Source organism: Chlorocebus sabaeus, chromosome 20 (genome assembly GCF_047675955.1).
Source record: "Chlorocebus sabaeus isolate Y175 chromosome 20, mChlSab1.0.hap1, whole genome shotgun sequence".
NCBI lineage: Eukaryota > Metazoa > Chordata > Mammalia > Primates > Cercopithecidae > Chlorocebus > Chlorocebus sabaeus.
In genome coordinates this window covers 94376024-94397539 of record NC_132923.1, presented here as the reverse complement: position 1 = coordinate 94397539, position 21516 = coordinate 94376024, and the positions used below count along the sequence as shown (strand labels likewise).

General features: G+C 41.1%; 1 protein-coding gene across 1 annotated transcript; it reads left to right on the top strand.

The window, feature by feature from the left end:
• The first annotated feature begins 258 nt into the window (after positions 1-258).
• YBX1 (Y-box binding protein 1) lies at positions 259-20532 on the top strand. Its single transcript, XM_007979148.3, has 8 exons — positions 259-574; positions 1246-1309; positions 11494-11527; positions 14179-14268; positions 14597-14899; positions 15131-15213; positions 19000-19265; positions 20164-20532. Exons 1-7 carry the CDS (start codon positions 409-411, stop codon positions 19232-19234), a joined length of 975 nt encoding a protein of 324 aa, XP_007977339.2. The 5' UTR covers positions 259-408; the 3' UTR covers positions 19235-19265; positions 20164-20532.
• Positions 20533-21516: the final 984 nt, after the last annotated feature.

The following is a 21516-nucleotide window of genomic DNA, read 5'->3' as shown; positions in this document are numbered from 1 at the left end:
CCCGTCCTCTCAGGTACTCTATGGTTTTCGTGGCCGACTACTCTAATTCTAGTTCCGGTCTCTATGGCGGCCGGCGGAGGCAGGAACGGTTGTAGGTCGGCTGAATTAGCCGCCAGACGGCCAATGAGAGTGGAGGACTGATAAAATGTTAGTCAATAGAAGCCAGGGACTGAGGTCAGGTGGGCAGATTGACAGTACCACCGGCCAGTGAACAACGCCTAGGGCGGGTCGATCGTAGGGCTTATCCCGCCTGTCCCGCCATTCTCGCTAGTTCGATCGGTAGCGGGAGCGGAGAGCGGACCCCAGAGAGCCCTGAGCAGCCCCACCGCCGCCGCCGGCCTAGTTACCATCACACCCCGGGAGGAGCCGCAGCTGCCGCAGCCGGCCCCAGTCACCATCACCGCAACCATGAGCAGCGAGGCCGAGACCCAGCAGCCGCCCGCCGCCCCCCCCGCCGCCCCCGCCCTCAGCGCCGCCGACACCAAGCCCGGCACTACGGGCAGCGGCGCAGGGAGCGGTGGCCCGGGCGGCCTCACATCGGCGGCGCCTGCCGGCGGGGACAAGAAGGTCATCGGTGAGGACCGGACAGGGACGGGGGTGGGGCCCTCGGGCAGCCTGGCAGCGGAACCGTTAGCCGGGGCTGGGCGAGCCGGCGGGCGCGCGGCCGGTGGGGACCGACTCCGCGGCGCGCGGCCGCCCCTCCCCCCGCCCCCCCACTCGCTCTTGCGGGGGCCCGCCCGGCAGGCGCGCGCGCACTGCCTCCCGCGCCCCCTGTGGACCCCGCGCGGCCGCGCGCCCCTCCTCCTGCGGCCGCGCGCCGCCGACCGCGTGTGCGATGGGGTCCCCTCCCCGCCGACCGGCCTCGTGCGCTCGGGCCCGCACGCCGTTGTTCGCGTCTCCCCCACCCATCTCCCTTCCGCGTGTGCTCGGAGGGCGCGGCGCACCGCCTACGCAGGCCGGAGCGGCTTCCCCTTCCCTCACGTGCTCTCCGTCCGCGGCCTGCGAACACACCCATCCTGGGCCCGCGCCCCGGGCCTGCCCTGGAGCGCCCCGCGCTTCAGACTCACCCACGTGTGCGGCGGCCGCGGCGTCGCCCCGGCGCGGACCCGCACCCGGGCGGTGGAGAGAAAGGGCTGTCAGGTGGCCGCGGCGGGCAGCGTGCGAGGGACCGGATGCCGAAGCTAGACGGGTTTGGAAAAGGATATCTGGTAATCCTGGCTTGTTTTGCTTTGTTTTCTTTTCCAGCAACGAAGGTTTTGGGAACAGTAAAATGGTTCAATGTAAGGAACGGATATGGTTTCATCAACAGGTGAGCTGCCGGGCTCTGAAGCCTCCATCCCACCTTCTTGCTTGCTGCTTGCTGTGCCAATCCACAGTCCTCTTCTGAAAGGCGTTTACTACCTCTGGTGTATTAATGTGATTTTTTGTTTGTTTTCCTTGACGACTGGAGGGCTTGGGGTCTAGAGAATGCCTTTGTTTTGCAGCTAAATATTAATTTGAAGCTAACTTCAAGGGCTTCGTCACAGTACAAAGCAATTTAAAAGGCAAGCGGAGTGAATGAGCCATTCCTTAACCGGGTAAACGGGAAAGTACGGTCCAGTAGATTTTTATTCTTGTCATCCTTTTCTACTTTATTGAACTCGGTATTTGAGAATGTGATCCACTGACATCGGATATTTACGCCTTGTTAACATTTTGGGGGTAAGAAGATTTGACGTGTCAAGTATATGAGGTTTTGTCATCTTTACCGAGAGGAGGTTGTATTGCCTTTGTTTCACGTTTTATTTTAATACCTGAGATAAATTGTGTATTAGCACAGCTTTGACCAGAGAGAACTGTTTTTATTTGTTCATAGATAATATATCTGCAAGAAAATGGTTTTTTTCCTTCAGTTCTTATTTTTCATTTTTCCTTGTCCTAAAATCATGCTGATGAAGTCAATTTCTGCTAGATCCCTGGCTGTAGCTTATTAGAGTGGCCATAGTCACTAGTAACTTGACATTGTTCTTCCTGTTTGAAGGTAAAGCTGCAGACAAGTCTTTAGGACTTACCCTTCGGGTTATTTGTGGCAGTGGTGGTGGTAACGTGCAGTAGACGCACAGTATTCCATGGGCTTCCTTGTGAGCCGGGCATCCTTTTCAAGATGGCTGCCAAGGCTAGTATTGCAGTTACATGGGTGTAGAGCACTGGGTATGCCAGTAGCAATCTTGGCCTCACAGGTATGGTACTTAAGTGCCATCTCAGCATTCTCTTGCTTACTTACTGTAGAAGACCTAAGCAGATGATTAAAAGAACAACATGGAATGGACAACAAATGGGCAAAATCAAGCTTAAGGACAGAATCATGGCCTGATGAAAAACTGTTCATTAATCAATCAGAGTATTGTGGAAACACTCAAAGAGATAAGCATTTGATGATCTATTCTCTACTTTTGCAATTGTGGGAAAACATTTTGTTTCTTCCAGAATCTCAGGATTTTCCAACTTGTTCTATACTGTTTGCCTTCCTGGCTGGCTGAAACTACGTTTTTCATTAATTTTTTGATAAAAGCTTACTAGCAAAGAAGAAAGGGAATGCTTATATATGATGGGTATACTGATAGCTTTTTAACTGATCTGTCTGAATTATTAGTGTTTTAGTTTGTATTTGTGTCTTACTGACTGTCCTTACTAGTCTAACTCTTAAACCAGTGGTTTTCAAATTTAAGTGTGCTTACCTTGGAAGGGTGTGATTTAAGTGGTGTATTTCTTCTGAGCTTTGGATTCATTAGGTCTGGGTACATTTTTAACAGGAATGATAATGGTCTTCGGGCCATACCTTCAAAATCACTGCTTTTAACCCTTGACCCAATGTAATGGTAACTCTGGTGTGCAAATATGCATCCTTTTCAGCAGATAGATCGCAGTTTTTGTATGTGTTTAAGAAGTTTAACATGTGCCTTGTTTCGCTGCATTTTTTTTTAAGTGGGCATAGGTTACGACATTTTTTGAAATCAATAGTTTTGTCCAAAATAAGAGTATTATCTTTACACTTTATAAGTATTTAGTCCATGAGATACTATTCATTGAATATCTCTGTTCTGAGTTGGAATCAACTCAATTGGTCATCCTCCAGGGCAAGTTATGAATTGGCTTTTGATGGTCCTTTGGACTATCCTAACCTCGATTATTTTGTCAGATTAACTGGTTAAAATATTCTTTATGCTTCTGAACTGGTTGTTTTAATTATTCTGGGACTTTTTAATAAGATGCTGTAAAATCTGACTCCAATTAAATACAGGGAAGATTTGCTTTAATTAAGGAAAATGTATGTGTTAAATCAGTTTGGAAGCTAGCAGTTGGTTCTATATGTAGTTCCTGTAGTAGAACGAATGGACTTGGCTGGAGGCACCTGGCTCTTACGAGGGAGGGAGACAGACTGACACATAACGTGCTGTTTTCTGTATAAAGGAGAGAGTGCAGTGTTTGGGATGACTATTGTGACGACTTTTAATTGCTGTTTTTGGATGCGCTGGATTATATATTCTAGGATTGTATGGTATTTTTATAATTACAACATTGTATGTAAATTTTCTGCCTTTAAAGACGCAATTTCATTGTAAATGTGTTTATTCCAGCCTGAATTACCACCTGATGAATTGTTACAGCCTTGTTAGAATTAATTCATTAAAGGGCTTCTCCCTGATTGGTTATATTGTGAAGAAGGTGCTAAGTAACATGAGCATAGAGCTTTTAAGAATAGTAGAAGTTTTGGCTTTATTTTGTTAGACTGTGTAATCTAGATATTCTAAGAAATTCATTGAGTTATTCTTTTGTGAACTCTGTCTACAAAACATAATTGGAGAATGTGACTAGAGGGGTTTATTATGCTCCTCCTATATTACTGTTGAATGTTATTAGTCGTTGAGAATTGATCCATATTCACCAAAGATTACCATGAATTGGCAACAGTTTATGGTGACCAGAATAGGAATATTTTTCTGTTTCCAGAGTACTTAGAATGTCTAAATTAATAATTCTTTATGTTTTGAGATAAAGAATTTGGAGCAAAGGTCACAAATTTGTGACCTTTCTAAGACTACTCCCAGATGCTTTGATTAGACAGCACAGTATTTTTTAAAGGAATTGGGATTAATTACTAACATTTATAATTCAGGAGATGACACCAAGTAATCCAGATTATTATATTGTTAAGATCTGAACTTTAGCTAGCTTTGGGGGCTGTATTTCCACATAGTAAAAACCACCTGCCGTATTGTCACCACATTTGGGGGGAGTATACTTTTTTTTTTTTAACAACAGTCTGTCATGCTTAGTTGTCCTAGGTTGCTGACTTCGCTTCACGCCTGGTCTCTGTGTGTGCATTTGAGTTTATTACCCATGGTCTGGGAAGATGTAATAAACCAAGCCAGGGAAAGGTTTAGCTCTCTTTAGTCACGCCTATCAGGTTTAAGTCTCCCTTTGGAGTGGGGGCTGCCTTGTGGAGATTCCGTATGTACATAACTGATAGGTGACTTCCTTCACATGTTGGTGAAAATAGATACAGCTAACAAGTATTTATACTAGGGTCTATAGTAAGTGCTTAAAATGAGCCAATTCACTTAATCTTTAAAAACTTTTGAGGTGTAGGTACTGTCACTCTGAGGCACAAAGAAGTTATTACTTGCCCCCATAAGCATAGGTGATAAGTGGCAGGCAGGATTGGAACTGTTTTTTCACTCTGGAGTTAGTGTTCACCAACTGCTGTTACACTGTCTCTGAAATAGACCCTAGCCATTTTCAATTTGGTGGTTGTCCACAGTAGTTACAGATAATTTCTTAGGGTGATTATTTTTAGCCATTGAAAGACTCTTAAATGATCCAACTATGTCACTGGGGCTCTTGTGTGCTGACTTGGTAGTTCCTGGATTTGAAAAGCTTTCTGCCTTTCACTATCTACTTTGTGAAGTTTGGGATTGTTAAAAAGTTCTAGTTTTAGCATGTAGGTCAGCTTTACAAATAAAAGGACTTGCTTAATTCCTGATACTGGGAGGCGAAGAATTGAAGGAGAGAACATTGCACCTTATCTTACTTAATCTTTATGCGGCCTGCAAGGTAAGAATGAATATTGCCTTTTTAAAGGGTGATTTTTTTTTTTTTTTTTTTTTTTTTTTTGAGATGGAGTTTCGCTCTTGTTTCCCAGGCTGGAGTGCAATAGTGTGATCTCACTGCAAGCTCCACTTCCCGGGTTCAAGCAATTCTCCTGCCTCAGCCTCCCAAGTAGCTGGGATTACAGGCGCACGCCACCACACAGGCTAATCTTGTATTTTTAGTAGAGACAGGGTTTCTCCATGTTGGCCAGGGTGGTCTCAAACTCCTGACCTCAGGTGATCCACCCGCCTCGGCCTCGCAAAGTGCTGCTATTACAGGTGTGAGCCACTGCGTGGGGCCTCTCAAGGGTGCTTTGTTTTGTTTATTTTTTAAGGCGGCAGTGTAAAGTACTTAATGTGTGGTGGTTGGTCGGTTGGTTGAGGTGGAATCTCTCTCTGTTGCCCATACAGTTCTTGCACTCCTGGGCTCTGGGCTCAGGTGATCTTCCAGCTTCAGCCTCCCAAATGTGTGGTTCTTAATAAAAGTGTAAACCTTTGGAAGGATGTCATTACTGAAAATCTCTTGGGCTGTTAAAGTCACACTGGTCTTAACTCATCACGGTAGATCCATTGCTAAGCCATATAAGTCATGGGTAGACTGTAACATAACTGACAAAATGTTTTGGCACTAGGGAAGGCTTAAAGACTTTTCTGCAGGTGCTACTAAGGGAGAGACGTTGAAGGTTCCAAACTGGAACCCTAAAGACAAACATCAATGACATGTATGCAGGCGACATTAAGAGAGATTCATGTGCTGGTTAGATTAGCCATTGATCTTAAGCTGGCAAGAAGTCATCCGTGTTCACCAAGTCACTGATACGTGTAGGTCCCACTCCCTGTGTCCTCCCAAAGTAGAATCCTTTACTCTTGAAATCTAAGAGAACTAGTATACAGTTTGACTCGTGAACAATGTGAGTTTGAACCGCACAGGTCCACTTACACAGATTTTTTTTCATATATAAATATATTGGAAAAATGTTTGGAGATTTGCAACAACCTGAAAACTTCAGATGAGCCACATAGCCAAGAAGTATCCCCCAAAATAAGGAAAAGTTGAGTATGTTATGAATACCAAAAATATGTAGATACTAGTCTGTTTTATTATTTACTACCATAAAATGTACACAAATCCATTAGAAAGTTAACTTGGCCATTTGCAGTTGAGAAATGTAAACAAACATAAAGATTCAGGCAGTGTTAAATCATAACTGCACGACATTCACTGCTACTGCACTGAGCCCCTTAAAATGCCGTGTGACACTAATCATCTTCACATGAACAGTTGTCTCTCCAGTAAATTGTGTGTCAGTAAAAAGAACTTGTAGAATTGAGGTATTGTGGTTTAGTGCAGTACTGTAAGTCTTGAATGACACCGTGGGACCCATGCATAGTGGCACTAGTGAAGCTGAGAAAAGTCATGGCATTGTAAGAAGTTCAGTTGCTTGATATGTGCTGTAGATGAGGTCTACAGCTGGAATTATTACCTTTCAGACAGATGTACACTTACTGTGTTAAGTACAGTACTGTACATGTATTTTCTCTTACAACTTTCTTAGCATTTTCTTTAGCTTTATTGCAAGAATACAGTATATAATACATGTAAGATAGAAAATGCGTTTGTTAATGATTTGTGTTACCAGTAAGGCTTTCCAGTCATGAGTAAGCCATTAAATTTTGGAAGAGTCAAAAGTTATAGGCACATTTCAACTGTGCAGCAGGTTGGCACCTCAAACTTCCATCCACTGTCATAGATGTTGAGTTATTCAAGGATAGGCTGTATTACCTTCCTGTCCCCGTAGTCCTGGGGCTGCAATTACTGAGTTTGCTACCCTCCAATCTTGGCCCTTGGAAACAAACATACAGTCTGTCCTAAGGCAGAATCACAGACAATATGTGGGAAAAAGTGAGTCTGTTGGGTGTGAAGGGAGTTTAATAGAGAAGAAATACAAAGATAAGTGGGAGTTATTATCTTACAGTCATCTATAAGGCTTGGAAATTGGTATCTGGTTGCTTTAGGTTATGGAGCATATAGATGCTAAATCCTGGAGTTTTTATAACCATAGGATTGTAAATTGGTATATGCAGTTAGGTGAATTAAGGTGTTAGACTAACTTGGTCTGGTAATCTGCAACAAAGTAGTAGTGTAAGAGCATTTAGTTATGGATAAAGTTATGAATAATAAGTCTTATTTAAGGCAATACTGTGGATTGGCAAAAAAGTTTTCTAAAATTTAGCTTTTTTAAATGTAGATATACAGCTAGGATAAAGATAGTTGTCTTTTAGGAGTGGGAGGGAGGTCAAACATGGTGAACATGCTGGAGTAGAGTCCTGGAGTTTGGATGGATTGGGCCATGAAAAGCAAATGCTGGAATTCCTAGTTCCTGTGGCATGGAGAGTTATCAGGGAAGCTGTAATTGTCTTTTGAGTTATTAAAAAGTTTTCCAGGGAAGTTAAAGTTTTTTGCCTTTGTTTTCCCATTTTGAGTTGCATTTTGTCTATTTTTAAGACCTTTACCAATCTGGATAGGCTGTACTACAGGAGTGGTAGCAATTAGATTTTAATTTACAAAACTGGCTAGTATTAGTGAATATAAATGCCCGATACTAAGAGTTGAGTCCCTACCTTAGTAATGTAAGTTATTGTTTAGTGTAGTTTTTCTCATTTTGCAGGTAAAAAAGCCAATGAGGCAGCGTTCCTAGGTTACACAGCTGTTAATAGTTGAATCAAGACTAAAACTCTAGCAGGGTGTGGTGGTGCACACCTGTAATCCCAGCTACTCATGGCTGAAGTGCAAGAACTTGTACCCGGAAGGTGGAGGTTGCAGTGAGCCAAGATCGCCACTGCACTCCAGCCTGGACAACAAAGTGAGACGCCATGTCCAAAAAAAAAAAAATTTGAATACTGTTATTTTTCTTTCCTTTTTTTTTTTTTTTAAGTTCTGCAAAGGGGTTTAATAATGCAAATATCACGTTTCCATTTTTAACAACGTATTTTCCATTTTCTTAACAATAGAAAGTGATTAAAATGTTTTCCCCAATATAATAATACAAATGGGAAATACTATAGTCATATACTAACCCAATGAATAAGATTCACCAGAAGCAAAATCTGTTTTGCGGGTCCTATATTGTTACATATGTACAGGGTACCAGCACCAGAATCTCAATTTTTTTTTTTTTTTTTTTTTTTTTGTATTTTTAGTAGAGACAGGGTTTCGCCATGTTAGTCAGGATGGTCTGGATCTCCTGACCTCGTGATCCGCCCACCTCGGCCCCCCAAAGTGCTGAGATTACAGGCATGAGCCACCGCGCCTGGCCCAGAATCACATTTAAACTAATACTTTTTATTTCTAATTAAAAATAAAACAATGCAGGGCACACCTGTGACCTGCGAGTCTAATTGGACATATGTGTGTGTCAGACTGTGCAGGTGCCCAAGAAGAATACAAAGAAATATTTTATCCAGATTTGGAGTTCAGGGCCTGATTGCCCCAGCTTAAGCCCCTAGGAACTTGACAGCTTGTTCACACCTCTCATCTGTAGTCATAGTTTCTCTTTCTCCAAACCCTTTTCTCCCTAACTACTCTGTGCCATTTAGACTGGAAATTCTAACAGGTAGCTTTTTCTTTCTGAATTATCTTTACTACTATATAATTTTTATTTTCAGAATATTCCTTATTTGTACATCTTGAAGACATTTCTTTATAGTAGATGGAGGAGCTAGAGCTTATATTCACTGCCAGAAAAGGGTCAGTTCCAGTGTTAATTTCCCATCAAACACCTGCGAGAAAAAGTGAACAGAAAAGAGGAGTGATAGCTGGCAGAGCAGTGACACCTGCACCCAGAAAGCTGCTCTGCAACTGTCTAATATTTGAGGCTCTGCTTTGTTATAACTGCTGATTTAAACTAGAGATTCTGGCTGGTTGCAAATTCAAAGCAGATCAATACATTTAAATCACTGGTTCAACAAATCACTTTTTTTTAATGGTATAATGTTTTTATTGCAATTGAGGACGTTTTCAATAAATATCTTGAGCTTAAGACCCTGGCTAAGTGTTCCTTTTGGAGTACTCTTTTTACTGTCATGACATTGGTCAGTGAACTATGTTGGTTTCAGATATCTATCTATGTACCCACAAAACACCTCCCTGTTTTTGCAGGAGTGACATTACCGCGTGTGTAATGGCAGCCTTGTACTTTCTCTGTTTAGAGACAGGGTCTTGCTCTGTTGCACAGGGTGGAGTGTAGTGGCGTGATGATAGCTCACTGCACCCTCATTTCCTGGGCTTGGGGCCCAGCTAAGTTTTTTTTTTTTTTTGTAGATACAGGGTCTTGCCCCATAACTGCTTGTAATTCTTTTTATTGCAGGGTATGATGATATTGATATGTGAATACCTGTTGTAACTGCATTAGAAGGCATAACAAACAATCAGTGCTACCACAAAATGTATCGATAAAGAAATGATGTATTACCCGGATATCATGAGTAGCATTATCAATAATGAAAAATTCTCCACAGAAGCTGCATTTTTAGTGAATTTAATGCATATTAAAGCAGTACAGAAATACATACACAACTCAGATCAATAAACAAATTGACTTTTTAGACCAAATCTTTATATAGCCTTCTAGCAACTGACACCCCCCACTTCTATTAATGCAGATAGTGTTCCCAATCTTTGGAAAAATTTTTATTTTTTTATTATTTTGAGAGGGAGTCTCGCTCTGTTGCCCAGGCTGGAGTGCAGCAGCTCACTGTAACCTCTGCCTCCTAGGTTCAAGCAGTTCTCCTGCCTCACCCTCCAGAGTAGCTGGGACTACAGGCGCACGCAGCCACACCTGGCTGGTTTTTTTGTAATTTTAGTAGAGACGGGGTTTCACGATGTTGGCCAGGCTGATCTTGAACTCCTGGCCTTAGGTGATCTTCTCACCTTGGCCTCCCAAAGTGCTGGGATTGCAGGCGTGAGCCCCTGTGCCCGGACTGGAAAAACTTTGAATACCCTGCCAGAGGAAGTATTGCCCCTGTTGAAAATCACTATTCTAGACTTTGCCTGCCTTTGCCTTTGTTACTCTACCAGTTTTTTATTGTATTTTCCCTTAGAGCCTTAGAGCTTGAAATTCAGTCATATTGGAGAGCAGAACTAATAAATGATGGCTGTAATCTGTTTTTTTGGTGCCTATGGAGCTATGGACAGATGGACATTAACTACAATTATCATTTCCCTAGGCAATCCTAATCATCTAGCTTGAAAGGTCAGTTTTCAGTCACTTGCCTTAAGTAGCTTTTACAGTTTACCTGTTGTTTTTTAAATTATCCTGTTCCCATCAATTAAAAATGTTCTTATAATAATCCAAGCCATAATTTACAGGTCAGATTTAAAGTTAATTTTATGTGGATCCTTTGGTACATATGTTGCCCCCTAGTTCAGCAAGAAGCTAACAGTCATCCAGTTTGTCCAGTTCACTGTAACCTTTGTTCCCTTTGTCATTAAACACTAGAGCTACTGTTGAACTTTTTCTCACTCTGAACTGACGGAGTAAGGTGAGGCAGGTCACTACAGGCCTGGAAATCTGTTCACTTCTCTAGTGGTGGTTCTTGCTCCTAGTATTACCACTGTAATCCCAGTCTGCAGGCTAAAAAGTGAGATTATTCTCTACTACCCCCCTCACTTCTGACTTCAGTTATCCACAAAGTCTTTCTCATTTTGTCTCAAAAAGAGATCTCAAATGTCTTCTCATATATGGCTCTGTGGTCTAAACCTTCATCAGTCCTGGTGTGGGCTTGTGGAGTAGCTTTTACAACTAACTGGACTTTTCCTACATTCAAACATACCTTATCACCCAAAGGCCACAGTTCACATTAGGTTTCACTCTTTGTGTTGTACATTCTATTGCTAGGGGAGGAGGTTCTACTCGTTTTTATGATCTCAAGGAAAGTTGGTAGTAGGGGATGGTGAAGAGGAAATGATTGAAGGATAAGGTGAGAGTGTAATTACTACTTCTGTTGATATCATGCTCTAGAGGTAAGAGGAGGGTGTGCTAGAACAGTTAATGTTTAATAGGATAAGGAGGGGCAGAATATATGTTGCTAGTCACTGCTACCCTCTTAATTATGGCTCAGTAGGTCACACTTTAATTTCTTAGACTTTTTTTTTTTTTTTGCTTATCTTACAGGTAATGAGGCTAAAACTGTTTGCAGCTGCTGAAGTCTTTAAAGCAGAGAGCACGGTGGCTTGTGTTTTTTTTATTTTCGCCAAATTTCCTGGTAGCTAATTGGCAGCCAGAGAGTCTCTGGGAAAATTAATCTTTGACAACATGAGATGTATTTCATTTTCTAATGTGTTCAACTTGGTTCTGTCTTGCAGGAATGACACCAAGGAAGATGTGTTTGTACACCAGGTGAGTGCTTGTGTAGATATTTGCACTTCTGATTCAAGGATTGTGAGAAGAAAAGGTTAGATATGTTTTCAACTTTTGTTCCTTATAAAAGGTTAAGTCCAGCCACCAGTTTATTTACTTACTACAGGAGTAGTAGCATGCTTAAAATGTATACATTGAAATGTGTTAGAGTTGACTTAATTATCCTAGACATTTCAAATTGGAATTTTGTCAACAGCTGTGGCTTCCTCAAATGTTGAGTCAAACTCACTGCACTAACTATTTATACCTAATTTCAGATGAACAAATTACTCCATGATTCTAAAGTTGAACAATTAATGTTGCTGCAAATACACAGAAACTTTGGCAAGAAGTTTTCAGAGGCTTTTAGATCTGCCTGTAGGGACAAATCTCCATAATCAAGGGTAAATAAGACAGACCTGCAAAACATAGTAATTGAAGTGAATACTTGAAAAGTAGCGTAAAGAGCTTTCTACTTACTTTAAATCACTTTGAATGGGTATTGGGTTGTTTTGTTTTGTTTGTTTGTTTGTTTAACCTTTGGAGAGTTTTGGCTGGCTTGGAAAATGAAAAAATTCTCACTAGTTCAAGGTTAAGTGAGGGGAAGTGTGACAAGATTGGCAGCTACTCATTAAATAATTTTTTAGATTGGCTTCCAGTGTTTTGGAAAGAAAAAACTGTTAACATAGGATGAGTACTACATACTGAACTTTCTCCTCAAGTATCATTTAAGGAAAATGTTTGTACATTCAGGAATTAAGATTGTTAATGTAAACCACTGTCAAGTGTCTATTAATACCTCAAATTTAGGTGTAAGCTACGTTGAATGTACTTATTCTCACAGATACAAAATGGGTAGGAAAAAATATGTTTGTGCTATCAGTTTTTTCCTTTGTCAACTTGTATTAAAGTTAGAGACCATAACTACTTTTTTGTACTATAGTCCAGAAATCAAAAGACCTAAAGTCAATTTCCATACTCACATTTAATTAAGATACTAGCTTGTATGGCAGCATGTTTCATAGGAAGGGCTGTCATAGGTTGGTGCTTTATAGCTCACTGAAGTGTCCTACACAGTATTCAATGGCAAGGAGGAAGCTGTATCAATTTCTAGTACATCCACAACCCAATCAGGTAGTTCAGGGTCAATTGTAATTATGGAAACATTTAAATTGTAAATGTAGATAAATACAGGACTACTTCAGACAAATGTTATTTTAAAGCAAATGTTTTATAAAATTGGTATTCTTGTTTGGGTGAACACAGCTCACCTGTTCCTTATTCCCCTTCTACATGTTCAAAAGAATATGTAGACTTAGGAACAAGAGACAGCAAAGTTTATCAGTCTTGTTGCCTGTTGGCAACCCTTAAGGGTTGGGGTTGGGGCAGGGGTTGGAGATGTTGATAAAAATAAAAAGAGTTGGGATTTTAATTATCCGTACTTCTGCTATCCCCTATGACTGCAGGTAATTGATAGTTGGCTATATATGAAAGGTATGAAAACTATGTGACAGTTTAGATGACAGATGAGATCAATTATTTGACTCAACTCACCCGGTTGTACTGATTCACAAGGTGCCACCAATAGCTTTCATTTTTTTGGAAGTGGTTTCAACATGTAGTTGTTTCCTGGGACTTTGGCTGCTCAGGTCTTAGTGGTGTATCAAGGAGACTGCAGTTCTGGGCAGCTTCACTTAATTGGCCTCAGATTCGTTGGTTGTCCTGTCTCCTCTGCAGTGGAAATGCGTGAGTGATCCTGTAATGGATATAGCTGGGATTTGGAGTGAACATGGAATTTGGAGACCCAATACCTGGGTTTAGAGCGTCTCCTTACTAACTGTGTGACCTTGGGCAAGTCACCTAACTTTAAAGCCTGTTACATTATCTGTAAAATGGGATTAACAATACTTTCACATGTCCTGTCTCATAATGAGATTGAATAGGTAGTAAGTGAAAGAATATTGCAAAAAAAATTCATAGAAACGTGAGATGTTACTCTTCCTCCCTTCTAACAGTCTGAGAAGTAGAAGCAACAAGTCTCTAATACAAGATTTATTGAATTCTGGAGAGGTGATAAGTAACAATTCCATGCAGTCAGATCATATAAAGAATGACATAGTTAATACATGTGAATTGCATTTCCACTGACGTATTATCAGATTGGAAGGGATTTGGGTTGACATTTGTAATTGAGTTTGATATGGTAACACAGGGGCAAAGTTGGTTTGGTCAGCTGTGAAGCATGCAAAACCCAACTCGCCTGTCATCTAAACTGACCCATGTGGGGCCACCTTCTACTATTAAGTGCAGTCTTTAGGGGATAGATGGATATCCTCATTTGTTCAAAATTACATATAATGCTTTTGCAAAAAGCAGTTTTTAAAATGTTGTGTCTGTCTTGAGTGTTAAATTACTTGTTTTAGTTTTGTAAATAGTGGTAAAATGCTGGGGCCTTGTATGATTGGAGTGTTTTTGTTGAAGTTGGGGATAGCGTGGTCCCTGCTTTCCTAAATTTATTGATGGTTTGGTCTTATTTAAAGCAAATCTTAAGTGTATATCCAAGCTAAAATAATATTGACTCTGGTACATTTTAAATGAAAAAGCACATTATTCTCCCCTGTTAATCTGTTTTTGGAATGTGATATTACTAGACTGCCATAAAGAAGAATAACCCCAGGAAGTACCTTCGCAGTGTAGGAGATGGAGAGACTGTGGAGTTTGATGTTGTTGAAGGAGAAAAGGTGAGGATGCTTTTTGTGTAAAGGTTTGACTTCAGTATGGAAATATTTTGGAGGTCTCATCTGTTAGGATGGTGGCTCTAATGTGGATGGATGTGTTCAGGTGACCTCATGAACACAGGTGCATCAAGCCTAATGTTCTGGCTGCAGTTAGAGGGCAATCTCTTCAGAACAGTGAGGAACTGATATTTAGTCATTTCTGTGCACCCCTGGCCATGCAGTCGCCCACCCCCCTTTTTGTTTTCCTTAACTTTGTTTTTTGCTTTGTTTGAAATTTGTTGAAAGTGTTCTGATTTCCTTTGTCACTATCAATATGTAATGGCTTTTGTAGGGTGCGGAGGCAGCAAATGTTACAGGTCCTGGTGGTGTTCCAGTTCAAGGCAGTAAATATGCAGCAGACCGTAACCATTATAGACGCTACCCACGTCGTAGGGGTCCTCCACGCAATTACCAGCAAAATTACCAGAATAGTGAGAGTGGGGAAAAGAACGAGGGATCGGAGAGTGCTCCCGAAGGCCAGGCCCAACAACGCCGGCCCTACCGCAGGCGAAGGTTCCCACCTTACTACATGCGGAGACCCTATGGGCGTCGACCACAGTATTCCAACCCTCCTGTGCAGGGAGAAGTGATGGAGGTAAGTTTCACCATCAGCAACAGCAATGTGATAAGTTCTGGTAGGACTGTTTAGAGCTGTTAATCATATGGAAAGCACCTTTGATTCCTAGTAAGAACTAACAGGATTAATTTATAGTGTAGTTACAGTTACTAGATGGTCTGATTTTTTGTTTGTTTTTTAACTCTGGATTTCCTGGTAAGGTTATTATGTTACTGACCCAGTAGCCTTGATTTCCATTATCTTTTTCAGGGTGCTGACAACCAGGGTGCAGGAGAACAAGGTAGACCAGTGAGGCAGAATATGTATCGGGGATATAGACCACGATTCCGCAGGTATGGTCCACATAAACATGTTTCTATTAAAATTTCCTCAAACCTCTGTTAGAACTCAGCAATATCATGCCTCTCCCGCAGACTTTTTGACTCATTTTTCTGTTAACACTTCACGTTTCCTTTCATCAGATGCCTAAGAGGTGAACCTGTTAAAAACAGCTCATATAGATGAGGTCAGCTTTATACGTAAATTTTTTTTTTTTTAAATGATGAGGGTATGGAATTTCAAATTTTCTATCCTTGAACAGGTAAGATAATATTTTAAACCACATCTTTTAAACCTGCCTCCTTGGTAGGGAGAAAGGAAAGCATTAGGAGTATCTGAATTGTACCATGGCATTAGTGAAGAATCAGCAGTAAGTGTTACCACTTGAAATGGCATACATAATCTTCCACTAATTACTTCTTAGTTTAGGTATGTACCCCCATTTTTTTTGGAGTTGGGATGTCAGCTCAAAGTTGCAAAATGAAATTGCTCCACGAAGAATTTACATTCTGGGAGGAAAAATCCGGTCTGTCATTAGACAACTAATCTATCTACTTGAATGGGTATTAGAAATCTTATTAAGGCCGGGCGCGGTGGCTCAAGCCTGTAATCCCAGCACTTTGGGAGGCCGAGACGGGCGGATCACGAGGTCAGGAGATCGAGACCATCCTGGCTAACACGGTGAAACCCCGTCTCTACTAAAAAATACAAAAAACTAGCCGGGCGAGGTGGCGGGCGCCTGTAGTCCCAGCTACTCGGGAGGCTGAGGCAGGAGAATGGCGTAAACCCGGGAGGCGGAGCTTGCAGTGAGCTGAGATCCGGCCACTGCACTCCAGCCTGGGCGACAGAGCAAGACTCCGTCTCAAAAAAAAAAAAAAAAAAAAGAAATCTTATTAATAGGTGTCATTATTAGAGTAATGGAGGAAAAATTCCATGAGCCAAGCATATTTTAGTCCATGCTGTGGTATGCTTTGAGGCAGCGTTCCCAGTCCCACGGTGGTAGGATAGAATGGTGTAATCGTTCTTTCTGCGAGGGTTTGCTGTCGAAGTATTAATTTTTCATAGGTGATCCCTAAAATCTGACAGATACCTCTGAAGAATGAAACCAATACAGTAATAATGCATCTTAACTGATCACTTAAATCACAACTTTTAAATCCTCAAATTTTTAAGTGTCAAGTTTATTATTCTAGAAGTATCCAACATATCCAAAATATACTGTGAGTATATTTTGAGAGGGTTTCTGTATATAGGTTTTTAAATTTTACAAAAGTCGGAGCACTTAGTATAGTTTTAGGAACTAGGGAATCTAGTTGAGGTTGTATTACATACTTACCAGCACGTGTACATTGAGAGTTTTGCAAGAGCAGCTGATGTCATCGTATTCCTTATGTTAATATATGTCCTGTCCTGAGTTTTCAGTTAAAAGAGCTGGGATCCTAACTGATCACTACTAGAATTGAAGATCTCTGATTCAGTTTTCTGCCAGGAGATTGTGTTAGCCAGATGCTGGATGTTGAAGATAGATGGGTTTTTATTTTTCAAAGTAGGTCTAAAATAGGCTCTCATGTATTAAGTCCATGGGTTCCAGCAGCAGAATCTTTGGTTTACCTTTTTGTTACACTGAAGAGCTTAAATGTTTTGCCAAACTAGTTTCATAGATGTCCTTAAAAATAGTATAATTTTGTGTTTGTATTCAGTGCTTCAGTTCACTGTTGAGCAAATTGTTTTTATATTGACAAACAAGAAGCTTGAGATTGACTTGTCTCTTAGAAAGGTATCTTTGTCCATTGTTACCCCTCCAGTGCAAAGGTTTTTGCCATTTGGTTTAAGTTAGACTTAATGTCTACGTGTTTCCATGTTTAGAATGCTCAATCCTGCCAGATAGTTAGCAGAAGTAACATATAATTGCTTTGAAGTTATCAATGAATGCTAGACTTTCCAAACTGTGCAGGAATCTTTTGTTCAAATGAGAGTAAGTGAAACATGCTGAGCCTAATGCATGGAGTGGAGTGGTGTAAAATCCTGGCTGGTGTAGGTTCAAGAGCAAATTGAAAGAGAAGTCTTAAGACAGAGTGTAGTACAAGTTTTGCTGAAAAGGAGACAGGTAGTAGGGGAAAATGGGGAGTGAAAAAGGGAGGTTTTTTTTTGAGAAATAACATTTATAGGCTGAAATGCAATTGAGGATAACGGTTGATGGCAGGAAAGTGACTGCTGGAGTGTTTTCTTCCTCAGAGAGAGTTGGGTTTTGCCCACAGGTGAAAATGTTGACCTGTTGTTAGGAACCTGATGTTTTCATGTGTAAGAAACAAGAATACATGGGCACACATGTTTAATGGGAAGACATGGAAGCCTGTGCTCAATTGAGTCAAAAGAGGAGGAAGTTTGAAAAGTTTGGGGCAAAGAACCCTGTAGCAGAGAAAATAGAGATGGTAAATTTCTAAGTAATAGGATAACACTCATAAATTAGAAGTGAGTTCACCCAGCTTGGCTCTGTGTTTCTAGCCATTTGAGCATCAGGCTCAGATTGGGCAGAGAGTTGGATTTCTCTGGCATTGGTTTATCCAGACTTAGACCCTGGGGTAGGGATTGGTCATATGATTAATGGTGGACCTTATACTTGGATAAAGAGGGGAGAAAAGGGGAAAATGAGGGGTTTTTAAAAATTGTGTTGTAGAGATGGAGTTGCACTGTGTTACTCAAGCAGTCTTGAACTGCCCTCAAGTGATCCTCCCCAAGTGTTAGGATTACAGGTGTGAGCCACTGTGCCCAACCTTGGAGTGAGATGAACAGGTGATAGGATCGCTGTATTACAGGTCCTAGATGAAGAATGAGAAAACAATAGGGAATTAACTAGGAAAAATCAGAAGGTACATAATTGGAAAGGTGGGTGGCATAACTGAGAAAACCCAGGTAGAAAACAGCTGCACTGGGAGGTCGGTCTGAAAGCCCAGGTTATTAGAAGCTGTTATCCTCAAACCTTAATAATAACTACAATAAGAAAAAGATAGTAAATGGAGCAGAATCCAAAATAAGATGGAACGCCTACAGTTTTTAGAAGCTAGGAGAGTTGATTTAGAAGCCACAATAAGGTTAGAACAGTCACCACTGGAGGGTTACAGAGAAAAGTCAGAACAATTTTGTTGAAGATTCGTCATGAGTTCCAAAAGATGTGGGGAAAGAGTTTTAGAATGTACAAAGGTAAATGTGAATTTATTCCCATGATGACTGATAGATACTAAAGGCCTGGGGCTTTCTGGAGTGCTCAGGGTATGGGTGAAGGAAAGGCCAGGAATCCATCGTTTCTGAGCACTGGGGGAAAGAAAATCCCAAAATTTAGTATCTTTATCTTGGTGATTAAAAGACTCAAGCCTTTAATCCCAGCACTTTTTGGGAGGCCAAGGAGGGAGGATAGCTTGAGCTCGGGAATTGAAGACCAGCCTGGGAAACATAGCAAGATATCTCTGCTAAAAATCAGACGTTAATGAGGCATGAGGGCTTGCCTATAGTCCTAGCTACTCAGGAGTCTGAGATGGGAAGATCACTTGAGTCTGGAAGATAGAGGCCACAGTGAGCTGTCATCATGCCATGGCACTTTAGCCTGGGCAACAAAGCAAGACTCCCAACCCGCCGACACCCCCTCCCCCCCCGCAAAAAAAAAATCTCCTTACACAAATTGCCTACAGACCACTTGATACAGAGAATGGGCCAGACATGGTGAGTTAGTTGTGAACCAACTGGTAACACTGGTTGAAGAGAGAAGGTTTTATCATTCTTAAATTTGACACTGTTCATTGCAGGGGCCCTCCTCGCCAAAGACAGCCTAGAGAGGACGGCAATGAAGAAGATAAAGAAAATCAAGGAGATGAGACCCAAGGTCAGCAGCCACCTCAACGTCGGTACCGCCGCAACTTCAATTACCGACGCAGACGCCCAGAAAACCCTAAACCACAAGATGGCAAAGAGACAAAAGCAGCCGATCCACCAGCTGAGAATTCGTCCGCTCCCGAGGCTGAGCAGGGCGGGGCTGAGTAAATGCCGGCTTACCATCTCTACCATCATCCGGGTAAGCAAGCTTGGATGGCCATCATTTATGACAGTTGTGAGTGGTGACCATTTCATTTTATTAATACAAGAGGGGGAAAATCTCAGTTCCATCAGATAAAGCCATGTTATTTATAATGTGTTCTGCCCTGTTCTTAATTACCTAATATTTCATTTTAGGAATATTGAATATCATAGTCATATTTGGCCACCCCTCAGCTAGTTCTCAATTCTGACACTGGAGACCTGTATTTTCTTGAGTATTTTGAACTGTTAGCGCTTTCTATCAACTTTTCTGAATGAATTTTATGATGTCACTAGTAAACGGAGGAAAGTTTTGCTAGCTGTATTCTGAGAAATAAGTTAATTACATTATTATTTATGCATTATTTCAAAAAAGAAGTGGGATAGCTATTAGAATTAACCCACTGAAAGTGGCAACATCGATATAATCTTTTAATCATTTCTAATTGTTTTTTGTTGGTTTATGTTGTTCCGGGAAAAAGATGAGAGTGTTTTGTGTCTAAAAACTCCTAGGAGAATGACTCATGGTTTATCATGGTGTATTTAAACTGCCTATAGATTAATAGTAATAATTGTCTGGCAGACCACATGATACATTTATGTTCTTGGTACTTTAGCTTATTACCTCACTTGTTTTTGTTACCCTTAATTCCAAAATTAAGGGATTTTTTTCATTCAGCATTTTACATGATATCGAGAGGTGTGTGATTGTCCTTCCCTCCGAAATTAGCATTCAACCAGTAGTGCTTTTGGTTTTTTCCCCTTTGCTATTTGCTGGATGGCAAAAGATCTGTTAATGTCTCCCAATACACAAGTAATGTAAGCTAGAGCATGTACTACACTAAATGAAGATTACCATTAATTCTACATGATCATCTTTATTTTTTTCTTTACAGTTTAGTCATCCAACAAGAAGAAATATGAAATTCCAGCAATAAGAAATGAACAAAAGATTGGAGCTGAAGACCTTAAGTGCTTGCTTTTTGCCCGTTGACCAGATAAATAGAACTATCTGCATTATCTATGCAGCATGGGGTTTTTATTATTTTTACCTAAAGACGTCTCTTTTTGGTAATAACAAACGTGTTTTTTAAAAAAGCCTGGTTTTTCTCAATACGCCTTTAAAGGTTTTTAAATTGTTTCATATCTGGTCAAGTTGAGATTTTTAAGAACTTCATTTTTAATTTGTAATAAAAGTTTACAACTTGATTTTTTCAAAAAAGTCAACAAACTGCAAGCACCTGTTAATAAAGGTCTTAAATAATTGTCTTTGTGTAAATTTGTCTAGTTTTGCTTTAGTTTAAGTTCTTAGCTATTTATAGGACCCTCAGCTTGACCCAGTCTACAAATAGATGAGGCTCACTGGCAATTCCCTCAGGTAAAATGTCTTTAAAATCTCTAGTCCTTTAAGTGGCATGCCTGTGGGCCCATAATAAAAATTAGAAAATACATACTCTTGATAACCTGGCTATTTTTCATTGAAGGATTAGCTCATTTGTAAGGAAGGCTTTTTTGTGTGGGTTCCTTTGGCTGTGAGGCAGTGTTTAAAAGGGCATTGCTCTAGCCTAGACCAACCAGACTCATCCTGCTCCACTTAGTTTTGTCACGTTCAGAGAATTTATTTCAGTGTGCCAGTTGAAGATGTCAACTTTAAAGTGTTAGGAGAACCTGTCACAAGGCCTGGTGTGGTCATCAAATACTGGTTCAGCTGCTTATGTCCTAGAGATGGAAACAAATAATATAAAACCCATGGGAAAACTGCTTAGGAACATGGAGGTTGGTGAACTTGTAATTATGTGGTTCTCAACACCTTATAGCCTAAGCCTAGTCTGGCTGTTCTTTTCTGTTTTTGAGACTTGAGTCGTGTTCTGTCACCCAGGCTGGAGTGCAGTGGCGCGATCTCGGCTCACTGCAACCTCTGCCTCCGGGTTTAAGCGATTCTCCTGCCTCAGCCTCCTGAGTAGCTGGGACTGCAGGCGTGTGCCACCACGCCCAGCTAATTTTTGTATTTTTAGTAGAGATGGGGTTTCACTGTATTAGCCAGGATGGTCTCAATCTCTTGACCTTGTGATCTGCCTGCCTCAGCCTCCCAAAGTGCTGGGTTTACAGGCGTGAGCCACGGCACCCGGACTCTGGCTATTGTTTTCTAAATGTTTTGTTAGATGTTCTTTGGCTTGCTTTGTGAAATAGTCATGTAGTTGATAGTGACTGCTGTCCAGAAACACTCCAGATCATCCTGGCCAGCTTTC